The sequence below is a fragment of the Emys orbicularis genome, chromosome 8 (assembly GCF_028017835.1).
Source record: "Emys orbicularis isolate rEmyOrb1 chromosome 8, rEmyOrb1.hap1, whole genome shotgun sequence".
Taxonomy (NCBI): domain Eukaryota; kingdom Metazoa; phylum Chordata; order Testudines; family Emydidae; genus Emys; species Emys orbicularis.
In genome coordinates this window covers 63,936,637-63,959,533 of record NC_088690.1, presented here as the reverse complement: position 1 = coordinate 63,959,533, position 22,897 = coordinate 63,936,637, and the positions used below count along the sequence as shown (strand labels likewise).

The following is a 22,897-nucleotide window of genomic DNA, read 5'->3' as shown; positions in this document are numbered from 1 at the left end:
GGAGGCTGAAAGATGAAGAGGAAAAGCAACGAGTTGCTCAAGAACTTCACTGCTCTGTGCTGAAAGCAGGGCTGGCTGGGCTGGGCCTCACACCTTGGGGCCCCCGGACAGCCACGCAACGCACCCAGAGCAGTGCCCCCGCTTCACACGGGGCAAGTTGCTGCTCTCTCTCCCCAGACCCATCCGAACGGGGTAGCTCACTGCCCTTGTGGCACCCGGGGCCCTGCTCTTGCTGGGCCTTGTAAATCATAAGGGTAGTCTTGGAGCAACTGCCCCAAAAGCCAGAACTCTCCGGCACTTGGGAGATGCTGTGAAGGGGAGGCTGCTACTGTGACAATCACCTGATTCACAGAACTGTAGAAATGTCAGGCTGGAAGGGACCTCGAGAGGTCATCAGGTCCAGCCTTCAGCACTGAGGCAGGACCAAGTCTACCTAGACCATCCCTGACAGGTGTATGTCCAGCCTGCTCTTAAAAACCTCCACTGACGAGGATTTCACAGCCTACCTTGCAAGCCTGTTCCGGAGCTTAACTCCCCTTAGAGACAGAAACCTGGCACCTACTATCTAACCTGAATCTCCCTTGCCGCAGATGAAGCCCATTCCTTCTTATCCTACCTGCAGTGGATATGGAGAACAATTGATCCCCATTCTCTCTATAACAGCCCTTAACACATTTGAAGACTGTTCTAGGGTCCCCCCATAGTCTTCTTTTCCCAAGACTAAACAGGGCCAGTCTTTTTAACCTTCCTCACGGGTCAGGGTTTCGAACCCTTTGATAATTTTTGTTGCTCTCCTCTGGACTCCCTACACCGTGTCCACATCTTTCCTCAAGTGTGGCGCCCAGAGCTGGACACACTACTCCAGCTGAGGCCTCACCAGGATGGGGAAGGTGTTCTCAGAGGAGAACTCTGCAGTGCCCTTCTTTCTGAGCTTGTGTACGCTCGGACTGTGTCTTCCTTAGGAGGGTAGAAGGTAACCTGGGGCACAGCCTATATATGGTGTAAAACAGCCCCTCACCCTTTCACAGACTGACATTTATACGGGAGAACCCAAGGGTTTGGGTTCAATCCCCTGAGTTGAAGACATCATTTCAATTGCTTCTCCCCTTCTGTTCTTAATGGAGTGTGGATCCTCCACTCCCCTTGCTGTCCCATCATCCCATGATGCTCTAAAGACATCAACTGTAGCTAACTACACAGTAGATACAGCTAGTTGGTCAGAGCCCTTGTGAAGGTGACTGTACAGCAGAACCACTGGCCCCTATACAATCCACGTAAGTCATGAGGAAACCTCTCTCGTCTGAGAGGTCTGCTATACCCCCTCCTGGCTGTTTACCTAGGTGCTGAAAGAGCCAGCCCCGTGCTTACAGACTCCAAGTAATTTCAGCCTGCCTCATCTTCACATGCAAAAGAACGTTATAGACCAGGGGTCGGCAACCATTCAGAAGTGGTGTGCCGAGTCTTCATTTATTCACTCTAATTTAAGGTTTCGCGTGCCAGTAATACATTTTAACCTTTTTAGAAGGTCTCTTTCTATAAGTCTATAATATATAACTAAACTATTGTTGTATGTAAAGTAAATAAGGTTTCAAAATGTTTAAGAAGCTTCATTTAAAATTAAATTAAAATGCAGAGCCCCCTGGACCGGTGGCCAGGACCCGGGCAGTGTGAGTGCCACTAAAGATCAGTTCGTGTGCCGCCTTCGGCACGTGTGCCATAGGTTGCCTACCCCTGTTATAGACAAAACTGCAGGGAAAAGCTGTGTCGAGTCACAGCAACATCAGGTCCCTGAGGTGAAGCCAGACACTGGACCTGTCCCAGCTAGTTCCTGTGTCCTGGGGCCAGCTTCCCTGCCAGCAGGACAGCAGTGACCTGGAAGGGACATCTACCCCACACCTTAGGCTCACGCAACCACCCACATGCGTGATTTCAGGTTAGCGCAAACTGATGTGGTTGGGATGCAATGGTCACAAACCACATTCAGCCGTCAAGAGAAGAAATCAAAGCATTTGGAGCTGAGCAGCCGCACTAGCCTGCCTAAAGCGCAGCTGCTTCTCCAAGCCCTGTCTGAACGTGGAAACCTCTCAGCAGGCCTCACAATTCTCCCCCACAAAAGCCCTGGATCCTCTCAACTTACGGTCTCCTTGGGGGGACACTCAGTAGGTCCTCTGACGGCCCTTCCAGCATCCCCTTGGGGCTTGTCACCTCTCTCCGCACTCCCACAGGGTGTGTAGGGCACTGAAATTGACAGGCTGCAGATGGATCCAATCACCTGCTGCACCATCTTGAACTGGGCTGAATTCTCTACGGCCACCAGTGCCGGCAGCCTGAGGATCTCTGGAAAGGGCTGCCTGAGCCCTGCCCCTGATCCCGAGGGGGGAACTGGAGAGGGAAAGCTGTTCTGATTCTCTGGCCCAGAGAGATGGCAGCTTGGTGGGACCCAGGACGCAGCAGGGAAGATCAAGACAGTCCTGGCCAAGGTGCCCTTCTCACTATCCCTTTCCATGCCATTTCGAGAGCAAAGGTGGAACAATGTCAGGGCTCTCTGCAGATGGAAAGTCATGATAGTGACATTACGGCAGAACCCAGTATCCAGAGGTCTTGGGAGACATTCTGAAAAGGCCAGACAGCCAGGGGACCTGGCCAGCAGGCTTTGATGTCTGAGCTTCAGGTCCTCTGCCCCAACTCGGACTCATGGCTCCCCTATCAACAGCTGCCTGGGCTCCCCACAGCCACCGCAGCAGAAGGACAGGAAGTTGTATGGCAGGGATTCACTGCCCAAGTCTTTATCCACTAATCAGACTCTGGCACAACGCCAGGTGGATCAGGCAAGCCCTGCATGGCCGGCGGAGGGGGTTAATCAGGCAAGCCCTGCGCAGGGGTGCTGTGAGTCATTAGCAGAACAGATAATTGAACCTGGGTCTTCTGAGGCCCAAGCTAAGGCCCTAACCACTGGACCAGCCTTCTTCTTTCCTTTTACTCCTAAGAGGGGGTGAATATTTTTTGGTCAAGCTTAAAAACCAAACAATCCCCTTTACCCAAGCCTGGGGGAGGGATAGCTCAGTGGTTTGAGCATTGGCCTGCTAAACCCGGGGTTGTGAGTTCAATCCTTGAGGGGGCCACTTAGGGATCTGGGGCAAAATCAGTATTTGGTCCTGCTAGTGAAGGCAGGGGGCTGGACTTAATGACCGTTCAGGGTCCCTTCCAGTTCTATGAGATAGGTATATCTCCATAACTAGAAAGCCTGTCATAGGAGCTGGTTGAAAAGTGGCAGAATGGGTTTGCAAAAAAAAATCTCAGAGTTTGAAATGGCCCAGTTTTGCCTTCGTCGCAAAGTTTTCCAGGGTTGCTTTCAATGAATTTATCAAAATTTTGATCAAAATCCTTAGGTAAAAAGCCAGGTTTTCTTACTGAAAATGGGCTTTTCAGTAAACGAAGCATTTCTCAAATGATTCTGATTCAAATGCTGACACTATTTTGATAACAAAACATGGATTAAAACAATGCATCATAGAAAATTTTGCAAAAAACCAAACCAAACCCCAGATTGTTTTTGACACCAACAATTTTTTGCAAATGAATAAATAAATAATAACAAATTAATAATAAAATAATAATAATAATAATAATAATAATAATAATTAGTTTTTTCTTCTAATGAAAAAAAAAAACTGTGCAAAAATGTTGACCAGCTCCCCATGTCGGATTTCAGCCTGAACAGTGGATGTCTCAGGAAGTTCTGAGCTACAGGGGTGTGTAACAGCTACGCTTATGCCACCTTGACAATAGATGTCACTAGCGCTCCAGCCCATATACACACAGCCATGCTGGCTTGGCGTATAGAATTGTGTGTAGGTAACATACCGATTCTCTTATCTGCTCCATTTTCTGTTGCATTATCTTCCCTCTGCTGTATGGGCAGATTATCCCTTGAATGGGTTTATTTCCTTGATCAGAGCTTCATTTAAACCCTGCCTTTGCTTTGGCCGGGAGAGGGGGAAGCCTCTGCTTAGCCTCCGCGAATGAGCCTGTTACCTGTTCATATTTCTCCAGCTCCGTGTGGTAGATCTGTCGGATCTGCGAGAGTTTAGCTCTGTAGTCAGAATGCTCCACGGAATTGTCTGAGCCAGCCCCTCCGGATGCTGCTGCTGCGGCCGCAGCCGCCGCTGATCCTCCTCCTTTCTCAGGCCCTGCCACGCCCTCTGCCAACAGCATGTTGTCCAGTCGCATCAGCTGGGGGTCTGTGGGCTCCTCTTCCTGGGCTCCCCGGATACTCAGAACTGTGAGAAGAGACAGAGGAGGGAAGGAACGATTAGCAATGCCCTGAGGATGAACACAAACAATAGCAACAGCTCAGCAGGCAGTGAAGGCCAGATTCTCCACTGAGGTAACTCGGCATAGCTCTAGCCACGTCGGTGGAGCCGTGCCGATTGACACTAGCTGGGGATCTGGCCCCCGACTTCAATGGAGCTATGCCCTATTTATGCTGACCTGGCCCTTGCTTGCAAATCCTTAGTGCGCCTCTAGCTCACCCGTTCAAACCCAGCCCGCTGGCAGTGACTCAACGCAATCACCAGCTCATGACTCTATACTGGCCCTGGCCTGAAGTGAGCTGGGGCCTGGAGCAGTTCCCAGCGGCCAGAGCCCACAGCACAACTGTCGCTGGTCGGCCCCCTAGTGACAGTCTCACTGGGAGAGTCTCAGCCTGGATGGGCCGCGGACTCTGCTCTCACCTCCGTGGCGCTCCCTCTGGAGTAGGGTGGGGCATGTTGGGAGACGCTGGCACTAGGTTGCCACCTTTCTAATGGCTGGTAACTGGACCCCTGAGGCCCAGGCCCCTGCCTTGCCTCTTCTCCCAAGGCCCCACCTCCTCTCCACCTCTTCCATCGAGGCTCTGGCCCCAGCCTGCCTCTTCCCAAGAGGCCCTGCTCCCTTCTTCGCCTCTTCCCCCCCAAGCCCTGCCCCCACTTCACTTCTTCCCCCCCCCAAGCCCCGTCCCTGTTGCTCCTCTGCCCCCTTCCCCCGTTGCTCGCTGGATCATCTCAAGGAGCCTGCCTGCAGGTAGTAGGCAGCCTCAGCTGAGCAGGAGCTGGCGCGGGTTAACGAGCTGGTGCCTCCCTCCACCCCACGGTAACCAGGCTTTTGGTTTGGGTGCGATTAAGGGTTGCCAGGTCTCCAAAAACCAGGCACCTGGCAACCTTAAATGGCACCCGGACACAGAAGCCAAAAAACGGACTGTCCGGGTAAAAACCTGGATGGGTGGCAGCCCCAGCTCGCACTGCTACTTCCCATGCTGTCCCTTCCTCTGGGGGTAAATAGAGGGCTCCTGTCCCCAGGGCTGTCAACCAGACTCCTTTCACCAGCCCTCCTTAGAGTGGGCATGGCAAAGAGACCTCAGCACTAAGGATTGAACCAAGTTTTGTGGGACAGGAACCCTGCAGACAGGCCCCACTGGTGGCAGAAGTGCCAGGGCGAATGCCCCGACTGAGCCCATCCTTTCCAAGGCTCAAGAGCTGCCACCAGCTGGAGACAGAATGGGGAGAGAGCAGTCCCCACCGTGCCCCATGGCTGTGGTCAGCAGAGAGATCTCCACTGGTGAGCCGCTGCTGGAGCTTAGAGCGTGGTGGCTAAGGGGCAAGGGGCTGCAGACATTTCCCGCCGACGGTTCTTTGCCAGCACCTGCAGCCCCCATTTCAGGGGAGGGGAAACCCATCGGTGCACTGAGAGTTAACACTGCAGACACGACGCTTTAATAAATAGATCGTGAGTCCTATGTGCGTCTGGCTGGCCCCGTGGGCTCTTGCCAGTTCTGGTTGTTTCCGCAGCCTTTGCAGGTCACCCCCATGAGGTTGTGACAGGGAAGGTAGATGTGAGGCCAATGCAAGGGGACATTTAGTTATTCGGGGCATCGTGTTCTCCACATGACCAGCCTGGGCTGCAGACTGTTTACACATGCTCCTCAATTACAATGGGAAGAAGAAGAGGTTTTGTTTTTGTCTTTTAAAGGGCATTATATTTTTAAAGGCAAATAAAAAACTAGAAATCACGAGACTAATTAATAACATGGCTTTGTATTTCCAAACAGCTGCACAAATATTAGCTCATTCATGGTGGAAATAATCATTCAACGAATATTAACTCTTGGTTACATTGGTTTCTTTTTCTTCCCTTAGGGGAAAATCCCAGAGGGCTAAAACCAACAGAAATTTAATAGTGAGCTATAAAAACCTAGAATTCTATAGGTGGGTTCACGGTGCTCTCCAGAAATGCAATCACTCTATTATATTCCAATCCATAGGGCTTTTCCCCGGGGTTGATTTCTACATATTGTTGTTCTGCGATCACATCTGACTCCAGAATCTGACCAAATGATTGCTCTGCTCTTTGTTCTCGCAAGAAGAAAAATTAACAAGAACCAAAATCTTGTTCTCAGATCTGCACAGCGGATAAACTAGAGGCACTAACAGCAACTGTGCAAACCCAAATAAATACAAGCCTGCTTTACCTGATGCACTGGCTGTTGCACACACAGAGAATACAACAGGAGACAGAATCAGAGCAGGATTCCCAATTCTCTCATTTTTTATGACTGAAACAAAGGACACAAGGATTTGATTTCCCCAAAATGTGCTGAAATGCATCACAAACAGAAGGCAAATCTGAGAATAAGGCAGACGGCTGCAAGTCTGGAAACCTGGCTTCTGCTCTTAGCTCTTGCACACATTCCCCATGTGATCTTGCATGAGTCATTTCTGGCCTCATCCTACTCCCGTCGAAGTCTACAATAAAACCCATGTCGACTTCAGTGGGAGCTGGACGAAGCCCTCAGCCTTGATCCTGCAACAAGCAGGACCCCTGTGCAGAGCTCATTGCAGGATCAGGACCTTAAACTACTTGTGCCTCAGTTTCCCTGCCTTTAAAAAAAAGGGTTTTACAAGGCTTAACTGACATGTGCTTGGAGCTCCTCTGGTGGAAGACAAAAGGAAAATAAATAATAATAATAATAATAATAGTTTTATTATTTGGAAACGGATTTTTGTCATTCTTGGGACTTACTTGAACTGTACTAAGCCAAGAGAGCAGCAATAACCATATTCTCACAAATTACTTGCCAAAGAGAGAATTTTTTAGTATTCTCACAGCTTCAATTCATGCTTTAAACACATATAAAATCACTCTCTTTCTTTGAGTGTTTTCCTAAAATCACTCTCTCGCTTTTTGAAATTAAAAATAAAAATTACAGCAAAAAACAAAAAACAAAAAAGCAGCACTCCACTGCTCCGGGCTCACTTTGCAAAAGTGGAGGCCCAGCCTGAGTTTGCAAAACCCTTGTGTGCGTATGCACTCTGCCAATGGGCAGCTGGGTAGCAAAATGGTAAATATGTACCAAGCAGCCTGCCTGAAAACTCCAGCCGAAGTGGAGGGAAGAAATGGGGCAGGAGGGAATGGGCAAACTGGCAATTTAAGATGCTGAATCACCTTTTTTTTTTTTTTAAACCGACTGTATTTTAATTTTGTAAGCCTTGCTGGGAAGGGTAAGAAACGGCTGCATTTAGACAGAATCTGGACACAGTCAGGGATGCTAATAACAGATAGGAAGAACCAGTGCACTGAATTTCCATAGAGATTCTGTGGGGCAATATATACATATTATATGGCATAGCTGTGTGATGATCCATTGATTTTAATGGAGCTATGCTTGCTTATGTCTAAAATAAATCTGACCCATTATTCCTAGCCCTGTAATCTGCACTGCCAACCATCAGCAAATGGTTTTACTGTCAGTTTAAAAAAATAATCTAAAATTGGCTGCCAATAAAAAGTCGTAACAAGCCAGTGAAAATAACAAGAAACATATTTTTCCTTAATCTAGAATAAGTTTCTGAATGATACAATTACTATTAATAGAAACCAATTTTAAGTAAAAGGCTCAGCTGAGAATGAACATGAATAATAGGAGACTTAAAACCCCCCAAATGGCTTTGAAATCGTAATTTTCTGGACACAAATCCTTTTTAGTATTTTTCGTCCCTTTTGTGTTTGAAATTTTGTCAGTGAAAAGGGTTGAAATGTGCAAGTAAATTTGTTAGTAAAATAAAATAATAAATTACAAACAATTGCTAATTAACAATTATAATTTACATACTAGAGATGGGTTGAAGATACCAAATGTACATCTGGATCCCAGTTTCAAAGAGACAAGAATTCAAAAGAGTTGAGATCCAGAATTTTGGCCCAGGCCCCACCTCTCTTACATAGGTATTACTGTAAAGGTATATGATGCTTTGCTAAAATCAACAGAAAGATTCTATAACTAACACGCACAAAGCAAGCCAACTGACAGACAGGACAAAAAGAAAACAAAACATCTCTTGAGATGGAGAGACGGTGGGGAAGGAAATCACAGCAGAAGATGTGGAGCACCGTCAATGAAACGTGTGTTGATTTGGGGTTGGTGATCCTTAATCCTAAACAAGAGAAAAGGCAAACGGCAGAACTTAAAAGGAGGAAAAGGAGGCAGGAGATGGGACGGAGACGAAGATGACATGAATGGCAGAGAATAATCTCCTGTTCTTCCCAACAAAACTCAAAAGACAAATTGAAACAAAAATAAAAGGTGAAAACAAATACAAAATAGGATTTCAAGCCAGACACACTTGTGATTAGGATTTCAAAAGAGAGATTTTTCATATTAATAATAAAAACTCACTGCCTAGTCAGGAGTGCATGTGTGATTAATTAGTCTGTGTGTGTGTGTGTGTGTAGAGTTTTTTTTTTTAAAAAGCGCTATATAGGTGCTTAGTAATATTACTGTATAATGTGAAACACACACACATTGTGTTCTATTATATCTACATCTGCATATTTGTGTGAGTACACATTATATTACTATTACATTATAATTATATATGTTTAATGAGTGGAATCCAAAAATCAGCTGGGTGAGAAGGTGCTGGGATTTGCAGCAATTGTGCCTGTTTGGCTAGCCAGGTAGAATAACACTATTAAATAAATAAATGAAAAGGCCAATGTGTCTAAGCAGACCTGATGCCACCTAGTTATTGCTTGAAGTCTGTGCTCTGGTGAGTAGGAGACAAAATGATTATTTAAAAGCTCCTTTATCTTCCCAGCACCGTATAAGACTCAAATGAACCTTCTGCCAGGACACCCGAGATGTTAACACTCATCCACCACGATCCAATTTCAAGCAGCAGAGCTGTTACCTAATCCAGCAACTATCACATATGATCAAGGCTCTGCTGAGCGGATTGGCCCTTTACCTCTCTCCTGTTCATCCCCTGCTCAGCTGGAAATGGGTTTAAAGGGACAAGGGACCCATTCCTGACAGTCAGACACACTCCAAGCTGGGGCATTGGAGTCTGTGGATTTCCATACCCGGGAGGTGGGAAAGAGAATTTGGAAATCGGTGAGGGAATTTAACAGCATTCTGTGCAAATCCCTTTATAGGGTTTCTCTGGGATCAGCTCCCCCAGGTGGTGCAAATCAGTGCAGATAACAGTTATGTCAATTTACATCAGCTGAGGATTTGGCCCAGGGCATCTGTGTCGGTGACAGACTCTTTAATGAACATTTGGACAGTTACGAATTCATTTGAACCAAGGGGTTATCAGCCCCAGTGCCCTTAACACCACTGATTTTGGTGGAGGTAGGAGCACATCAGACACCACCACCTCGCAGCTGGTACCGACCACACCCCCTCTTTGGCTGCCTCGTTGGGGGCGATGCAGAAACCAAGAATGGGGCCAAGGGGGTCAGTGTGTGGGGACGCCGCCTATGAATGGTCAAAGAAGGCCTTCGTTCTCCCAGGCTGTCAGTTGTCCCGGGAGAAAGGGGAAAACAAAGTGAAAATAAAACCAATTTGGCAGAACGGTATTTTCTTCCGCTCTCCCCCCCACCCCTCAGTTTCTTAGAAGAGAAACCAGACATTCCCTAATTTCTCCTCTGTCCTCAGAGGCACCCTTCCCACGGCCCAAGGTGGAGACCCAATAGCCCAGCACACTCAATTTGCTGCTCTTCGTGATAGAAAAGAAATACAGGCTAAGAACTAGGGGGAAAAAAGAATATTTTGTCCTTGGCTGCTCCACTGACAGCCTGACAAACCTGCCGGCTCCGCTGACTGCCGCTAGAGGATGCTCTTCCTTCACAAAGAACCGGCTTTTGCCCAAATAAATAAACAAACAAAACAAAAACCACACGCCTCCTCCCAATTTGGGCTGCTGCAAAATGCCTTTGCCGCTAATTTCTGACCTCCCAGGCTGGATGCAATCATGGAGGGGACATTCCTCAGCGTTATCGGGGTCAGGTTATCGGGTGGGACAACGAGATCAGGACCAGCTCTCCATCCACCGGCACACTCCTCCCTAGATGGTGTTCAAGTAACAAAGCCAGGGTTTTGTCAGGTCACGGGGGTGACCAACATGCAACCCAGGGGCAAAGCTCGCCCCATGACCATCTGCATCGTTAATACGCAGGTCCCAGCTCCAGAGACGACAGGTCCCAGCATGCAACAATCCACCTGCAAGTCAGCCGCCGTTGCAGTTAGCAGTCCCGAAATCAATCGGTGAGGCTCAGAAAGCGCCCACAAGGCTTGCTTGCGCCATGCCAGAACCACTCGTGGGAAGCAAGATGACTCTCCCATTCCCATCACACTGAGCCTTCTAGCCGCTTTCCTGGGGCATGGAGCCGGAGGGTCTCTCTCCAGGGCTACGCACCTTTGCGCAGGCCGCAGCCTCGGCCCATTCCCTCCGCCCTTCATTTCCCACCTTCCCCCTCTCTCCTGGCCTGGTATTTCAGAAGTTTTCCTCGGACCCTGAAGGTCTGTCCCAGCCCCAGTTCTGAGCCTCCTGCTCCACAGATGCAAGGATGCAGTATGGGCATCTCCCTGCCCCCTTGGCAAGTGCTGATAAGGCACCTATGGCTCGGGAAGGCAGTGTGGTTTAACGGCTAGAGCAGGGAGCTGAAAGCTCAACAGTAGTGCCCCTACCGCTGACTCACTGTGGGAAAGTCCCTTCACCTCTGCCTCTGTTTCCCCAGCTCTAAAATGGGGATAAATGATCACTGCCTGCTGCTCGTAACGGAGCCCGAGGGTCACTAATGGAGGTGCTAGGGATGCAGACAGCACTATTAGTAATGTATCCACAGCCGGAGCTCTACAGGGACCGCGGCACGATCCAATCACAGCAGCATCCTCCCACATCCCTTCTCCTTTCTTCCTGCCTTGGGCCCACTGGGCATCATATCCTCTGCTCATTTCCCACTTGGTCACACAGCAGCTCCCCAGGCCTGCTGGCAGGCAGGACACTCATGAGTTCAGCAGGTACCTCCTTCCACTCTGGAGATTTGCCTGTGCGTGCTGCACTGAGAAAGTCTAGTTCAGCGGTTCAGGCTTGGATTTTCTGCTTCGGCATTGCACACGCATGCGACTCAGGAAATGGCTCCCTGCTCTATTCAGAGCAAGGGGTTATCATCATCATCTGCGAGAGGACACATGGACTCGCACAACACAGACATGATGCCAGATCCCCATGGAGCAATGCTCCATGGCAAAGCCTGACCTCAGCCCTAGGTTCTTTAACTGCCCTGCTCTGTGGGGACCTGGGACAGAGGCGTGAAAATTGCAAGGAGTTCCTGAACAGGCAGGCGGTCCTGGAAGTGTTAGGATTCCAGATGCTCTAAGATGCATCATGAGCAAGTTCTTTCCAACCTGGAGGCTGCATGACTCTCTGCCTCCCCCATTTTGAGAGCAATGGACAAAACACCAGCAAGGGCACTGATCAAACAGAAGAGGAGAAGTCTGCTTCTTAGGAGCACAAATTGGAGCACTGATGAAACTTACAAGAGGGTCTTTGGGCTGCTTCTCATCCCCTCATTTACTCCCTACCATCCTCACAATCCCCCGATCACAGCAGTACAACCCTTGGCTGAGCGCTGAATTCCTTTGGGAGCCTCATCAGGAAGGGAGTTGTGGAGTGATCCCATCCAGCTGTTGAGTGCTGGCTCTTAAACACTCCTAGGGAGCCCCCTCCACCTCCCACATTTACATCTCTTTCCTCCTCAGATGTTGCTTTTCAGTCCTTAAAGTCATAGGTGTGCGGGGGGGGGGGGGGGGGGGGAGATAGCATAATGGATCCAGTTAAAGCTAGGCAGCGAGCCAGGGTGGTGGTTGACATGCTGAAGACCTTGCATTCAGGAGCATGCTCTGCAGAGAAGGGATGCAGAATGATGGGAGACATGGTCCATTATGCAGAAAAAAGGATCAAGTTGCCAAGTTCTTGCCATCTTTCCGACGGGGACAGAACGCCAATTTCCCTGAATGCCTAAAGGCAGCAGGGTGCTGTTTGAAAGAGAAGGGGTGTTGTTTGCTCACATGTCCTGGTCAGATTCCAATCACAGTAGAATAATTAACCTTGTAGTTTCGATAAAATACTCTTCTTTGCTTCCTATCCTCAGCTGTTGCACAGTGTTGGTAAAAGAGCTCCCACATTGCACCCCAGAGGCAGCTGCATTTCAGTGAAGTAATTCCTATATGTAGTTGGCAAAGAGTCTTTGGATGTAAATTGATAGGATGAAGAGCTTGAAATTGGGCTAAGGGAAAAGTAAAGTTGCACATCAGGAAGAATGTTGTTTATTAGCCTGTGTAATAGTCTCTAAAGGGATGTGATGGAACCATTGGAGAAGAGACTGTAGGGAACCATTGTGGGTTGGCAGGGTGGGAAGATGAACTAGAACAGGGGTCAGCAACCTTTCAGAAGTGATGTGCCGAGTCTTCGTTTATTCACTCTAATTTAAGGTTTCGCGTGCCAGTAATACATTTTAACCTTTTTAGAAGGTCTCTTTCTATAAGTCTATAATATATAACTAAACTATTGTTGTATGTAAAGTAAATAAGGTTTTTAAAATGTTTAAGAAGGTTCATTTAAAATTAAATTAAAATGCAGAACCCCCCGGACCGGTGGCCAGGACCTGGGCAGTGTGAGTGCCACTGAAAATCAGCTCGCGTGCCGCCTTCGGCACCCGTGCCATAGGTTGCCTACCCCTGAACTAGAAAGACCTAGTAGCTCCTTTTTGGCTCTAATTTTGAAGTGCATTTGGGTAAAAATGAGTCCCAGTGGTTGGAATCTTGACCAAACCCACCATGAAATACAGCGAGGTCGTACTTCCGGTAACACGGATGAAGAATTCAAACGTCAGCCTGAGCTGGGTGGGCTGCCCTATGTTTTGTCGAATCGTCTTTCCAGGGGGACCTTTTAAAGGAGGAGGAGATTTCCAGCAAATGATTGCAAGTTATCGAAAATAATGTGCCACTTAGCGTCGGAGGCGAGCATCCTGGCAGGCGGCGATGGGAAGCAGCACTGAGCAGATGGGAGTGATTAGGCTGTGATTTTCAAAAGGGCTTTCTTCCCTGCCTCCACTGTGCTTAAGATATGCTGGAAAAACCCAGGGGCTTGAGAGAAGCTGAGGGTTCTTCTGCTGCAGCCATGGGGTCATGGTCTACCCTCTAGAATGGCTTTCCCCATGGAATTGGGGATGTCTCCAGTGGAGAGCCAAGAGTCCAGGAGTGGAAGAGTATCTCTAGGGAGACCCATGATGCTGGCTATTATCATTCACCAGCCACCCTTCCTCACATATATGCTCACCCATGCACAGTGAGGCAGCATTGCACCTCTGCATGAATGCCAACGCAGAAACTCCCCTGGAAGTGTTACGCAGCCAGACGTTAAAAGGTCACTGTCAGGCTAAAAATAATCCCTCGCATGATTTTATCACGGCCCTTGCAATATTTGGTAGCGTTCTTAGAGCCCCAGCTGCTGGAGTCCCATGATCGTGGGAGAATCGCTCATTTCACTTTAAAAGAATGCAAGTTTTCAGCCCTCATGGTTGCAGTGAAAACTTGCAAACATGACCCAGAAACCAGGAGGCCAAGAAAAAGAACCCCAGATTTTTAATTTTTTTTTTAAATCACATTATTTTTAAGCCAGTCTCATGATTTCCTACAGCCTGAATCATGTGGCTGGGGTTGGCCATACTGAATCTTAAACAGCTAGATTCCCTCCTGCCTTGCGTTAATTGTAACACTTTATACCATTGAAAATGGGAGGGTTTGAAACACTTCATGACTGACTGCTTTTTGTTTATTACCCTTCAGCTTGGCCAAAGCAATTAGGACGATGGCTTTGGGTTTGTCCTATGTCACAACCTGGCTTCATTGAATTAAAATAACCAAGACTCCCGTCCTGCCCCACCCCAGCCCCAAACACATTTCCAGTTACAAAGGTTATTTAAGCTCCTCTTTTTTCAAACAAAGCCTAAGTTACTCACCAGTGGCCCAATGTAAAGGTGAGCTGGGAAATTAAAGGGAACTCTTGGGCTTTCTTGTTTATGGGCCCTAGGAGACAGAAACTCAGCAAAAGTCAGCGGCTTCTGCATAAGAAAAGATGGGGGCAGTTTCCCTAGATTTATTCTAGGGAATGATTTATGGGGAAGGCCACGGGGCCAGATTCAGTCCTGCTCTGAGTGGGCTCAGCTGCGTGGAAGACAATGGAGCTGGGTTGCGCACGGTAACAAGTTCAGTGCTTAAACAACGTGCTATGGTTTCCTTGCCTCCCCTCCCACTGTGGAAGAGCAGAGCTGAAAACTCTCAGGCCCACCTTGGATTTGGGAGAGGGATTTCCTGTCCCAGGGCGGATCTCTTTGCCTTTCCTTGGGCAGGTCAGTTAGAAACCCCACCCTCCAGGCTCCCCAAGGGCCATTGCTTATCAAACCCAGGACAGTGTGTGTGCCATTTGCCAGGAGAGCAACGTATGTGAAGGCTGAGGCTGGCAATAATGGACTGGGATTTGGGGGAAGGGAAGGAGGGCATGGGGCAACACAGGGTCTGGATCTGTGTCCCAATTTAGGTGGTGAAAGAGAGGATAGATGCTCCGCTCAGCAGATGGGACCAATGTCGTCACCCAGACACCCCAGCACTTGACAGAGATCAGCCCCTGGATGAAGAGCAGCTGTCACCAGCTGATCCCAAGCAGACAGAAGTGATGATAGGGAGGGGGAAACCATCTGAGCAGCTAGCCAAGACCCGGCACTCTTGCCTCCACCAAAGGCATCTGCCCTCCCTAGGCCAAGGTGCTACAATGCCTTGAAATCTCAGGATACGCCGGCAGCAGCAGTGACGTAATTTGCATTCTCCCTCCTCCAGCACACTAGGAAGCTACCACACTCCTCTCAGCAAAATTCAATATCTCCATGCAGGGCTAGTGAAGCCGACAGTATCTGGGGCAGGTGGAAATGCTGTAACCCAGGCGCTCTGGCTTTCCCAGAATGCAGCATCTCCTGGGGAAGAAAAGCCACCAAGAAAACACCACACCACTCCGCTTTGCTCCAGTGCCAGGCCAGTGCCCGGCCAGTGCCCCAGCTTCAACTTTAAGGCCCTCAAGACATTGGGTCCGGAAGACGCCCCTCAGCAGTTCCTCGATGGAGAGGCAAAGGCAGAGGAGAGCGCACAGGATGAAATTAAGGCACCCCCTTGAAAGTCCCTGCACGTGGAATGAATGACCTGCTATAGGAGACCAAACTGACACCTAGTGCCCATACTGAGCACTTGCAGAGCATGGCGCAAGAGAGACCGGCAGAGTGAACATGTGTCCCTGAAAACTAGCCATGTCCTTGTTTGATGGATCAAGTCCCAGTGTCCCATCCATTTTATGAAATCCCACGTGCTGAACCCATGAACGCTCCCAGGGAGTCGACGCTGCGGCTGGATTTTGCCTCTGAGCCCGGGTACACAGACGCACGCTAGATCTGCTTGAGCGAGCGCACCAAAAAGTGCACCGTGGACGTTGCAGCAGGGCTGGCGGCATGGGCTGGCTGCCTGAGGAGAAGCCCACCCCTGCCCCAGGGTCTGTACTCAGGTAGCTAGCGCAAGGCACTGCCCACGCTCTAACAGCCACATGGCTATTTTCAGCACGCTAGCTCAAGGCCAGCTAGCGGCATGTGTCTGTCTACCCGGGCTGGGGGATAACGCCCCTCGGTGCAGAGCAGACCTGTGACCAGTGACCCACCCCTGCATGAAGCCTCACGCCAGCACTCCCACACAGTTAGACCCACAGAGAGTGGGGCAGGAGAAGGGGGGTGAGCATCGGCCTCAGCTACCAATATCCTCCGACTCACCCCGCAGTGACCCTCACTGCTACCACAGGTGTCCTGGCTTTTCACTTTAAATCTCAGGTCACCTCAGTGACCCACATTCAGTGACAACAAAAATATCAGCCCCCTGACAGGAGCTTTGTGTAAACTGGAGAATGACCATCTGATAGACACTCATTTCCCAGCTAGGTGAAATGCTTCCCCGCCACCAGTTCAAGGGCCCACAAGACAGACACAGCAAGGTAACCTCAGCTTTCTTGGCAAGTGTGCATAGACGTCCAATTGACATTAACGGTCAGAACAACAGAGGTGAAACCGTTTGCACACTGTTGATCCACTCAAATCTTTTTAAACCTGGGTCTATTCGCATTTACAGTATTTTACTAGCCTAATCAGTTTACACTCCTAATCTTAGGCTGGGGTTTTCAGGAAAAGTCTAAAGAAGTTGAAAGTCAAAGGGATTTGGGTGACTAACTCTCACACTCCTTTGAAAATCTATTTTTTTCTACAGACACACACAATACATTCCAGAGAGTGTCATACATGAGCAAAATGCTTCTTTTTAAAATCTACTTCAAACAGGAAATGTATATTTCCCCCACCTCCTTTCCAAAACTTAAAAATGGATAAACAGATTTTGCTCAAACTTTCCAGAAGGAGCCATCTCTGTGCTGAGATGAAGGGCGGAAAATTCCAGCCTGCAAAAAGGGAACTTTTTTTCAGAAAGGGAGGACCATTGTGAAACTAAGGGCCAGTTTCCACCACACATTTCCACAGACCTAAGTAAAAAGAAGTATTTTCTAACTATCAGTGCTGCCAACTCTGCCTGGACTCAGAGTTCAGCCCTGTTCATTCTCGCTAGTGCATTGTCATCTGTAACCATGACCCAAACGAGATCTATTACAGGTGAAGATAAGGTGTGTTTGACTTGCCCTATACATCACAGCCGGGACAGGTTGTCTGCTGCTGATGCACTCGGAGAAGGAAACATCACTTAGCTTTCACACCCCAGGGTCACTCCGCAGGGTTACTGGGGGAGACCCAGCTTTTTATTTGTACAGGTTCAGATCCTGTGAGCTGCTCACCTCAATGAGAGCTAAGAGAGCTCAGCAAGTTACAAGTCTGACCCCAAACTAGTCACATTTGATTGTCAGTGAGCCACAGAAGCAAAGCGACTCTGAGTGCCAATTTGAGAGCGGCTTTTCAGGACGGAACTACTCTAGCCTTTGCTTTCACTTTTGTTAAAGCGACAGGGCCAGATTGTCAGCTGGTGCAAAGTGGCATAGCTCCATTGAAACCAGAGTGTCGTCAGTTGAGAGTCTAGCCCAGTATTTCTCAAACAGGGGTCCGTGGACCTCTGGGGGGGGGGTGTCTATGAAGGTACTCCAGGGGGGTCTGTGGGCCCCGCTGATCAACTCTTCCCCCTCCCTCCCTCAACTCCTCCTTTTCCCTCCCAGCACCTCCTGCACTCCGGGAACAGCTGTTCACAGGCACGCAGGAGGGCCTGGGAGGGAGGGAGAGGAGTGGGGATGGGGTGCGCTTGGGGGAGGGGATGGAAAGAGGCAGGGAAGAGGAGGGGTGGGGCCTTGGGGGAAGGGGTGGAATGGGAGGTGGGGCCTGGGGCTGAGTGGGGGATTTGGGGGTCCATGAACATTTTAAAATCAAAATGGGGGTCTCCTCGGGTTGCTAAAGTTTGAAAACTGTTGAGCTAGGCCATACAATGTATGTACACAGCACCTGCACACGTATACCCTGATTTTATGTCTGCCTGGACGTACCTACCCATAGATGGTGGTGGATGTAGGACCTACACTGAGCTGCACTGAAGTCAACCAGAGTCATTCCATTGACTTCACAGGGCTTTCAATCAGACCATGGAAGAACCTAATAGCATCAAATAAGGCAGAGGTGTGTCATCATCAAGAGTTTGGGACGGGTACAAACTGTAACTCTCCTATTGCGTATCCACTAGCATGTTACCCAGGCCATCCCAATAGACCCCCTTTTTCCTGCACCACCCTCTGATGGATGTTGTAGGTGTCATGTAAGTTACAGAAAACAGGAATGTTTTAGAGAGTTTTAAAATACTTTATTTGTGCTATTTTTTGTTTGTATCCCTCTCAACTGCAAAGCCAGTTGCCTTAGTGACAAGAGTCTGACAGCACAAGGCTCAGGAGGTGAGAAAAACTGTAACACATTTGAGAAAAAACTCGGAAAGTGACCGAAAATAACTGTTTCCATAATAATGTAGCAATTGTAATAATGTGGGGATATGAAGGTCTGAATAAAAACCGATTCTGCAGGAACCTGAATCAACCGGGAATAGAACAAGCGCTGGGGATCTCCCCTTTCTGATAGTATAAGCCTTCCAGATTTCTAGCTCTGTAGGTTTGCAAGGTACTGGCATCTGAGGCCTATCCTGCACTTCACGGAACAGTATAAGGCTGCAATCTAGCAAAGCACTATGGGTAAAATTTTTCATATTTAAAAAAGTCAATAGAAGGTAAGCTCCTAAAGTCAAGATTCTTTAAAGTACCTGAGGCACCTGACTCCTACTGACATTGATCTGGGCCAAAGTCACTTGGAAAAAGGGGCTTAAGCGGTTTTAAAGTTTTACCCCCTGGCCCTGATTCATCACGCCTTCTCTGCTCATCAAAGCACTTAAGCATGTGCTTACCTTTAGGTCTGTGCTTAAAATCCCATTGACTTCAGGGGGTCAACTGTCAAATTTAAACAAACGTGTGCTTCAGAGCTCTGCTGTATCAGGGCTTAATTACGGGGGACATTCAGAAATATTTCTCTGGCAAGTCATTTTAACAATACGGCAGCTGTCTGAAGCGACGCCTGGGGCTGGAATGCTAGCCATAGTCCAAAACTCCAAAGAGAGATGGATTCATGGCAGAGCACAGGTCAGGGGCTCAAAGGTGCACGTTAGGTGCAAGGTATCACTCAGCGATTGCCTCTACATGTGCTATGCACTAGCTTCCTTGTTAAATGGTGAACTAAACTTGGCAGGCCGAAGAAAACCCACAGTACAAATGGAACTGCAGATCAGCCGGCAGGAGAGGGAATCACAGTTTACAGCCATTTGTGTCTTCAAAAATGAGAATTAATCAGGTGACCTATTCCCCAACCTTCCCTCTTCCCCACCATCCCCCCCAAACAATCACACAGATTTTTGGCTCTCTTCCTTGCCTGACAGGAGCTGCTTCAGCTTCACCAGGCTACTGGTCTCTGTGCTCCACAAAGTACCTGCAGCCCAGGCCTGCTCACCACTCAGTGTAATCAAACAAATAACAAAACCCTGGCAACTTAATTATACCACGATATTACTTTGCCACTGACCTTTGACCCCTTGGCAAAACTCCTGGGGATCAGGAGGTCAAAACTGTCAGGATCGTATTATCTTATCAAGTTCCTTCCTTGGAAGAACTAAAACAAATATTTAACCACATTCTTATGGGGAGAGAAAGACTTGTAATTAAGGTTCCCTCATCCCTTCCCTTTCTGTCTCCCACCCTCCCCATGCCAGGTCAGACATCCCGCCTAACCCTCCAGGACTGCTTGAAACCGCTGACCTCAAGGCAAGTTTACCTAATGTAGCCAAGGGTTGAATCCGACCAGAGCAATTCCACATACAAACAACTCTTACTGGGCCTGAAGTAATCAGCTTATCTAATGAAGCAGTTCTCCTGCCTTGACCAGGAGATTAGCGGGCTGGAGTGAAGTGTAATCAATCCCTTATCTACATAAACTACCCCAGGGCTTCTCAAAATCTGTCAGAGCCTGGACCACCCCACACTACGGAGATTGTCTTGCAAACCCATCTCTTTTCCCATTCCCAGTCACCAGCCTATCCGGGAGAAGGTAACATCCCTCTGGCAGCGCCATCAGTTGCTTATATGGAAAAGCAGAGGGTATGCCGTTGGTGTGCAAAGACAACTGCCCAGCATGCCGACCGGCACTGTCTCGTTGTTTACTTGGACTCTTCTGTTGGTCTGTATTCAGCCGTTCTCCTGTCTTACACTTCGACTGCCAGCTCCTGGCCTTTTTGTTCAGTGTTTGTACAGCGCCTAGCATGATGGGGTCCCGGTTCATGATTGTGTTTGCTGGGAGCTATAGAAATTCAAAGAAGTTAGGAAGGCAATGGATTTCCAGCTCCTATTAATGCAATTTAACAGCTGGGGGAGGGCAAGGCTGCATCCTCTGCCTACCCAGCTCTAGACTCTGCTCACCCCCCACACGTGCTCTGCAGAGCACCAGTGGACCAGCGTTGGACCACAGGCTATATTACAGCCGAGCTGTTATTAGTCGGCTTGGTTCACGGCACATGACTAAGCCATGCGGGAAATGCTTGTGACTGTAACCACACCTCCACGTTAAAGCTGGGAGGGGAGAGAAATCCACAATTTCCCCCAGCCCCGCCCACCCAACGATAGAACTAGATCATCCTCGGCATGGCAAATCCCAACGAGACCTAAGCCTCTTGCAGAGTGAGCAGCACGCGGATCGATCTCTAGCTAGGTCTTTAGGACAGCCTGGCTGGATATTCAGTCGTTTCCCTCAGTGGCCACCTTACCACATAAAATAAATAGCATCATAAATATAAATAATATCAATGAAACGCTAGAGCTGGATGACGAATGGCAAATATTTTCCATTAAAAAATCTATTTGCACACAAAAAATCTGCATTTTTTTTTTAATAAATCTAGACCAGATTTCTTCCCCCTAGTCTGTGACATCCCACCTGGGGAGGGAGAATCTGATTTTAAAAAGAAGCCAGAATGGTGAGGCAACACATTCTAGTTCTCAGACAGTGGGGACAGCAGTCAGCACTCCTGGGTTCGATATGTTGTTCTGCCTCTGTGACCCCAAGCATGTCATGGCACCACTCCATGCCTCAGTTTCCCCACTTGTTACATTTGCCTTCGTAGAGTTCTTAGCGCTCATTGGCTCAAAGGTGCTAGATCAATGCCAGCATTATTGTTAAAAGAACAGGAGTACTTGTGGCACCTTAGAGACTAACAAATTTATTAGAGCATAAGCTTTCGTGGGCTACAACCCACTTCTTCGGATGCATCCTGTTCTTTTTGCGGATACAGACTAACACGGCTGCTACTCTGAAACCTAGCATTATTGTTATGATCCCAGACTGACAGGGTTGCTGGTAAAATGCTGGCAAAATCCTGCCTCATGGTGAAAGGTCCCGAGGCCTCAGTTCTGAATGGCACCTTGGACTGCTGGATTTGGGGTAAAGGGATTTCTCCCCCGTTTCCTCTCCAGAAGAGGAGAAATCAAATCTTTACTGTAGTGCAAAGAAACCACCAGCCAATACATAAAATCCAGCACTTCCACTGCACTCCATCCTGACACCTCTTCACAAACAAGAACAAACCAACCCTCCACACACCCTTGGTGAGACAGACATTACGAGCCTCATCTTGCCAGCGGGAAACTGAGGCAAAATGGGGGATGTGCTTTACCCAAAGATACAGCTGGAGTCACAGAGATAGGGTAAGAATTTGGCAACTACTCCCTTCCACCACACAGACAGACAGGAGACCTGGCTTTTACTCCTAGCTCTGCCACTGACTGAGTGACCTTGGGCAAGTCATTGCCCCTCTCTGCCTCAGTTTCCCCCTCTATAAAATGGGGCTAATGAAACCTCCTTTCTAAAAACACTTTGAGATGTGCTGATGAAAAGCGCCAGATAACAGCTAGGTGTTGTTATTATACTTGCACACACTCTTCAATGCAACCACTTAACATTAAGCATTTGCAGGATCAGAGCCCTAAATTAAAGCTTTGCGCCCTAATTCTTAAGTAGCAACAAACAAAAAACCAAGAGAGGAAATGATGAAGAGTCTGAGCTTTGTCTCGCTCGTGAGGCCAACCATAAAAGAACCTCTGAGATTAAGAGTGCCCTGCCCGGCTGGGATCCATGCTTCCCACTCCCTCTCTCCTCTTCAGTGCTTTGCATATGAATCCTCTCCATTGAAAAGAAACCGGCTTTTGAACCAACTGCATCTGTTGATGAGAATCTGTGGCCTCTGGAGCCCCTCAGAGGGCCAGGGTCCCATTTCAACCTCTCCAGGCCAAGCCATGAAATTATAAACAAACAAAGAAAGGCTCCCCCAAAAGGAACTGCCTCTTTCTTAGCCTGTTTAGAGGTCATCCCCCATGGACACGGATGGCCTCGGGGCTGCTGTTCTATGCACAAAGCATCTAGGATGGGAAATATGTAGGTGACGAGACTGACAGGAGACCAAGTTTAAAAGCGGCTTCAAACCCACCGCATTTCAGATTCCCTTCCTGCGTTAATTTGAGACTTTAAATAATAAACTCAGGTAGGCAGGCAGCATGGTGTCGCCATGAACAGCAAAAATACTGATGCTTGTCAGGCAGTGATAGTCCACACGTGTCCTGAGTTTGCTAAACAAATCAAAAGTGACCCACAAATACTCAAAAAAGCAGGGAAGTCCACCACCCTTGACTCAGATACTAGCTTTCTGGCTCAGTGATATTTGGGGTTTTCCTTAAAACTTCAGCTCCTGGAGTCACGTGATTGTGTGAGAATCTCAGCTTTTATTTAGAAAAAAGTAAGTTTCTAGCCCTATCAGTTGCAAAGAAAATGTGATTCAGCCACATCCTAAAGGCTCAAAAAAACCCCAGAAGACAATTAAAAGAACTCAGCATTTATTATTATTTTTAAATCTCATGATTTTTAAGCTAAT

At 48.3% G+C, this 22,897-nt stretch overlaps 1 protein-coding gene across 2 annotated transcripts in view; it reads right to left on the bottom strand.

Moving 5' to 3' along the window:
- PBX1 (PBX homeobox 1) overlaps nt 1-22,897 on the bottom strand; it is a 241,576-nt gene that overhangs the window by 41,321 nt on the left and 177,358 nt on the right. For both annotated transcript variants that reach the window (XM_065409285.1, XM_065409286.1), the window contains exon 3: nt 4,036-4,280. In XM_065409285.1, the coding sequence (XP_065265357.1) occupies nt 4,036-4,280 (245 nt within the window). The remainder of the gene's footprint in view (nt 1-4,035; nt 4,281-22,897) is intronic.